This window comes from Mercurialis annua, linkage group LG1-X (assembly GCF_937616625.2).
Source record: "Mercurialis annua linkage group LG1-X, ddMerAnnu1.2, whole genome shotgun sequence".
Taxonomy (NCBI): Eukaryota; Viridiplantae; Streptophyta; class Magnoliopsida; order Malpighiales; family Euphorbiaceae; genus Mercurialis; species Mercurialis annua.
Window position 1 is genome coordinate 55,791,885 of NC_065570.1, and position 5,883 is coordinate 55,797,767.

General features: G+C 37.7%; 1 protein-coding gene across 1 annotated transcript; it reads right to left on the bottom strand.

Annotated features, from left to right (window-relative positions):
* Positions 1-889: 889 nt before the first annotated feature.
* On the bottom strand, positions 890-3,313 carry LOC126685333 (uncharacterized). Its single transcript, XM_050379554.2, has one exon. It carries the CDS (start codon positions 3,216-3,218, stop codon positions 1,047-1,049), a length of 2,172 nt encoding a protein of 723 aa, XP_050235511.1. The 5' UTR covers positions 3,219-3,313; the 3' UTR covers positions 890-1,046.
* Between the last annotated feature and the right edge of the window lie 2,570 nt (positions 3,314-5,883).

Genomic DNA, 5,883 nt, shown 5'->3' on the forward strand with positions numbered 1-5,883 from the left:
TTTTTAATTACAGTAAGTCAATAGTATTTATTTTTAATTGGTATGGTAAAAATAGTACTAATTTGATTACCTTTTTATGTTTTTGAATAATATTTTTTTAGCTTACATGTTGTGATTTGCAAATTTAATCCATTAATTGATTGTTAATCAAATTCATTAACAACATTTTTTTCTTAATTACAATAAATCAATTACTAAAATTATTTATCTAATTTTGCTATTATAATTAAACAATATTGATTGAGTGATAGGATTGGAAAGAAAAATTTGCTACAAAATGAATGTTTTTATTTTAATAACAAATAACAATCTAACTGATACAAATGATATGTTAAATAGAATAAATCAGTTTTGCAATTAATTGGCACTTTCTAATTTAATAGTATATATTTTGAATTATTATACTACCTTATTTGATTTTGCTAATATGATAAATTATATTATATTAATTAAATGTCAAGATGGGAATTAAGTTAAAATGGATTGTAGTTTTCTTGATAAAAAACAATTCGACTTGATCGGTTAATGAATATGAATAAAATTTGACTTCTATATTGATTATGAGTTACAAAAATTTAATTTTTATAAATGCGGTATTATAATTATTAATATATAACTTGAAACTTTTAATTTAAATAATTTTTCATATATCTTTCAAAATAATTAAAATGAACATTAATTTGTCAAAATAAAACATAACGACCTATTAAAATTAAACAAATGTATACAATATATGTTAGCTTATAAATAATCAAAATATTATCCAAATTTTGATAAAAAAAACGGAGTATCCAAATAAAAAATACAAACAAAGCTCTACTAATTGTAATATTTTAATATATTAAGAATTAAAAAAATCGTGCAACGCACGGGACTAAAGCTAGTAAGCTAATAATAATAGATGCATCCTTTATTGTTTGCACTGCTTTATAACTGTAACAATACCATACAATACCTTTCTATATAGAAACTAACCATTATATACTAGTTACACTAGTGTATACTACTGTCTATACAATCTTTACAAAAAGCATCATTCTAAATTTCTAACCCAAGCACTGCACTGTGGTTTGCTTGCTAGTCGAGTACTTGAGCGACTCAGCCGCAACGCGATCAGCCCCGACGCGATCGCCAAACGAACACTGCAGTCTTGATCCATAATTAGGCAATTGCCATGCCAGATCTTGTGGTTTGATATAGGCAGAGCCCCATGTAGGAGTCCCATCTTCAAATGGATTATGGGTCAACCTTTTCAATTCAGACCCGTCCAATTTTATTGTGAAAATCTCTCCATAAGGTTGAGGCATAGAGGGGACTGAGATTGGCTCTGCTGATATTCCTGCATAATCTGTAGTAAACACTATTCGTTTACTATCAGGGCTGAAACACGGGTGGTTGGTTCTTCCACCCGACCCACTTTGAATCAATTTTCTGAGCCCGGTTCCATTAGGATGGATCAGAAATATCTCGAAGCTTCCTGCGCCCGGATTCTCTCGGTCCGAAGCAAATGCAATCCAGTCCCCGTCTGGCGACCAATTACTCATTGTATCACTCCATGGACCGTCCGTTAACCTAAAAAGTCCCCCGCTTTCTCCAGCAACCGCATCCATTATGTAGAGATTCTTATGACCCGTCCGTCCCGATCGGAATACGATCCATTTTCCATCGGGTGAAACCGACGGAAATGCATTGTTTTTACCATTAGTAGTTAGGTTTCTGACACTGCCCGGCTGATCAACATTAACTGAGATTATATCAACCTCTGTACTCTCACTGGAAAACCCACGTCCTGCCGCGAAGTATACAATCCCCGGTTGGACCGGGTTCCAAACCGTCGAAAAGGCAGAACCAGGATAAACCTGACGCCGATTTGATCCATCAGAGTTGACAACTTCAACACCCGATCCAGTAAAAGCAATACGATCACCTTGTGGTGACCAAGAAGGAAACCAGCCATCAATTCTAAAGAGCGAAAACTGAGGAATTGGACTTTTCACATTCTCTAACATGAGCTGGGTACTGCTCTTTTTACTATTAGAAGCACCTCTACATTTATGATACCCAACTCGAGACGAGTCAGGTGAGATAAACGGGTTAAAGTGGTGAGCCTTTGGAGCTATTAATCGAGTCAATTCAGTGAACTCGTTCTTCACAAGGTCAAATAGCTCTATGTGACGATAATTTGAATTGGGTCTTCTAGTAGCCACTGCTATAAATTTATGATTACCTGGAGAAGTAGCTGGAGTGATTGCGTGAATACCGGGTGGCGTGACTCTTTCAATAACGACCGAGTCAGTTGAAATCGGACCGTCACTCGGTAATATCGCTCTGTAAACACTTATCCAAGAGTCTTCTTCGCTTTTTCTGTGGAAATAGAGCGTTGAATCGTCGACCCAACTCGGCCAACCTCCATTATCTACAATTTTAACTCGATGAGACCCGTCACGAGTCAAGAAAATATAGATATCAGTACTCAAAACTGCAACTTCCCCATTCCATCCTCTCTCCCCGTAAGAAGCTACAGCAGTATAAATTCCTGAAGGAGAAACCGCAGGGCTAAAATCGGCAATACCAGGCGGAGTGAGTCGCCGAGTAAACCCGGTTTCCAGCTGGGTTGAATACACAGCAACCCAACTGTGTCTCGGCTTGCCTGGGTCTTCATGAGTTGAAACATAAATTAAACAATCTCCACTTACAGTTGGCTTATCCTTCATGGAAACTTCATTTTCAAGCTTCAACAATGGAAACTGAAGACGATCGTCAGAAACTTCAAGAGCCGACCTTAATCTGGTGCTTCGCGTAGTCTGATTGCCGTAATAGACAACGTCCAAGTAAATACGCAACGATCCGCGGCGTTCAGTGACGTAGACAAGGCTCGTAGGCGATGAATTTTGTGGTGCCGCAGAGGAGAATTGACGAATTAGGGTTTGATTGGGTAAAAAGGAGAGAAGAGAAGCGGATGAGGAGGGAGAAGGAAAATGACCATTGAAATTAACTGATGTACCGTCGGTTAATTGGGTTTCATGTGATGGGTTCAGAAATTTGTTGGCATTGGTGATGGGAAGAGTGAAGATATCAAAAGCGTAACTTGATCTGCTGGCGAGTGAAGCAAAGAGGATGTTCTCGGCCGGTGAATCATGGCCGGCAGCCAAAGCGGCGGATAGAGGGAGTAAGAAATGCAAAAGAAGAGGAAGTGCAGCCATAGCCATAGGTTTCATTGGTTGTGTTTGGCAAACAAGAAAAGAGTGTTAGAAGTTTGGACGACAGTGAGTGAGATTTATAGGAGAAGGGTATCGTCAGAAATGACGTGTCAGGATTTGTAAGAAAAGAAAGTGAGAAGGAAATAAAGAACTCTTCACATTTCTTGAATGTATTGTGTCGATTTTATTGGTGCAAGTCATTGTCTCTTCTTCTTTTTTAGCGTAATGTTGTTTTTATGCGTATTAATTTTTTTGTGGCCTTCTTTCATTTATAATTTGCGGGCTTCACTATAATGAGTAGTTTGCATTTAGATATAATTGAATTAATCGGTATTAATATTTTAATTTTATTAGGATATTATCAATTTGATATAACTATATTTAAATTATTTGAAATTTCAATTTATTTACTTTTCTCTAATTATTTGCTCTCAAATTTTTACATTATTCAAACCAATCGAGTTGAGAAAATTGTAATATAATATAGTTTTTGTAAAATTCAAAAATTAATCCTGGATGAAAGTTATACGATAAATTTTTACAGAGGGAAGTATGGAGCAAAACCCTAAAACCCGACCCTCACCACCATCCTTCCCACCGTTGAAGTCAGCCGCCTCCGGTCAGCAGTACATCAGAGATCATCTTGATTCTCCACCGCAGGTGTTATACTTCGAGAATTTTCCTTCCCATTGGTTCTATTCAGATTTGCAAAGGGCTTTTGCAAAATACCTAATCAAAGGTAGGGTTACCTTGGCACGTAAACTTAATCGTTCCAATCGCAGATTTGGATTCCTTCACCTTACTCCAGAACAGGACATTAGGGATACCCTTCACAGATTGAACAATGTTCATATTGGCGCTATGAACATAAGAGCTTTTATTTCAAGATTCCCAAACCCTAATGTGAAGCCCATGCAAACCCGTCCTGCTGTCATGAAACCTCCCAGGGTTAATGATTTCAGGCCTTCTTTAAGAGACTCCAGGTCTTATGCTCAGGTGGTGAACAAACAACCTATTGTTTTCAAACCTTCGGTTGATGCTTCTCATCACACAGATTGCTCCGTCATTATTACTGTTAAGGATATTGGGAATCTGCTAAATGTTGCTTCATTCCTTCAAAAGAGAGGAGTCTTTTATGATTCCTTCTCTCTTTTAGGAGGTCCTCATGTTCTTTTATCTTTTTTTAATTTGGAGGATAAAGAGCAATTCAGGAAGCTCTTTCCATCACTTTCGGGTTTTTTTGCAAATCTTTCTCCTTGGGACGCTCTTTTCACTTCTGGTGAAAGACTTGTATGGATTACAATCACAGGCATACCTCTAATGGCTTGGGAAGAAGAATTCTTCAAGTCTGCTGGTAACAGATTGGGGAATTATATTTGTGCTCACCCAAGTATCTTCAGTAAAGAGCGAATGGACTCGGGTTCACTGCTGATCTCTACTCAAGCCTCTCATATTGATTGCCATCTTTTGTTCTCCATTAATGGTTCAGAATTTATTATCAATGCCCGGGAATCTGAAATCCCAGTTATTTTGGAGAATTCGCTGGATTCTTCAGATTCTGATAGCGATGATCAGGCTGTTATAGAGCGTTCAGTTTCGAAGTCTTTAAGCCCTTTGAAAGTTGATGCTTTTATTCCATCGGGCAACATGGAGAATGCAGGTGATGCTGTTTCTTCAGGGATGGCAAAATCTAATCACCAGACTTCTTTAAACTCGACCAATGAATATGAGAAGGATACAAATTCTATTAACTCCAAGGCAACGTTCCCGAACCCAGATTTAATATATATTACTCATAGGAAGAAATCCAAAGACGTGAATTCTTCAGGATCAATATATTCAGGTGCACAAACTTCAGCAAACACTTTCACCAAATCTGATGGGACTGCAGACAGCATTGTGGAAATTCAAAAAACATGGGAAACAGGCTTGCATTTGGGCCTTTTTTCACTAGATAATGAAGAAGATATTATCAGACTTCTTTCGCAGCGCTTACCACAGGGAAACCGAAACCTGAATCAGGTTTAATTCGGTTCTTATCTTTCAAGGTTTTGAATATTTCTTATGTCATATCCACTTAATCTTTTTACTTGGAATTGTCGAGGTGGTGTTACTTTTCCTAGGAAGCAAAGAGCTATTCGCTCTTTTATTTCTAAGCATAACCTTTCCCTTATTGGTATCATCGAGACTAAGCGAGAAGGGTTTGATGATTACCTAGCCAGTAGGCTTTGGCCTAATTCAGATTACAGCTTCTGTTTTTCTCCTTCTCTTGGGGCTTCTGGTGGGCTGTTATGTATGTGGGATAATAAGCGTCTTTCGGTTTCAAGAATTGTTACTTTTCCTCGCTGGATTTGCGTTGATTTTGAAGTTGCAGGGGTTCTTTGTCGATACTGTTTGGTTTATGGCTGTTCTCAGACTACTGACAGGGCTGTGTTGTGGTCAGAAATTCTTCCTGAATTACTTACAGATAAAGTTTGTATCATGGTTGGTGACTTTAACGAGATTTTACATCCTTCGGATAGATTGAACTGCAGTGGTTACACTAATGGTATGAAACAATTCATGGAATTTATTCAGTCCTCTAATCTAATTGAGGTTCAGCTCCAAGGTCGTCTTTTTACTTGGTTTAACAGCCAATCCCGTTCCAAGATTGATCGATGTTTTATTTCAGCTCCTGCGTTCA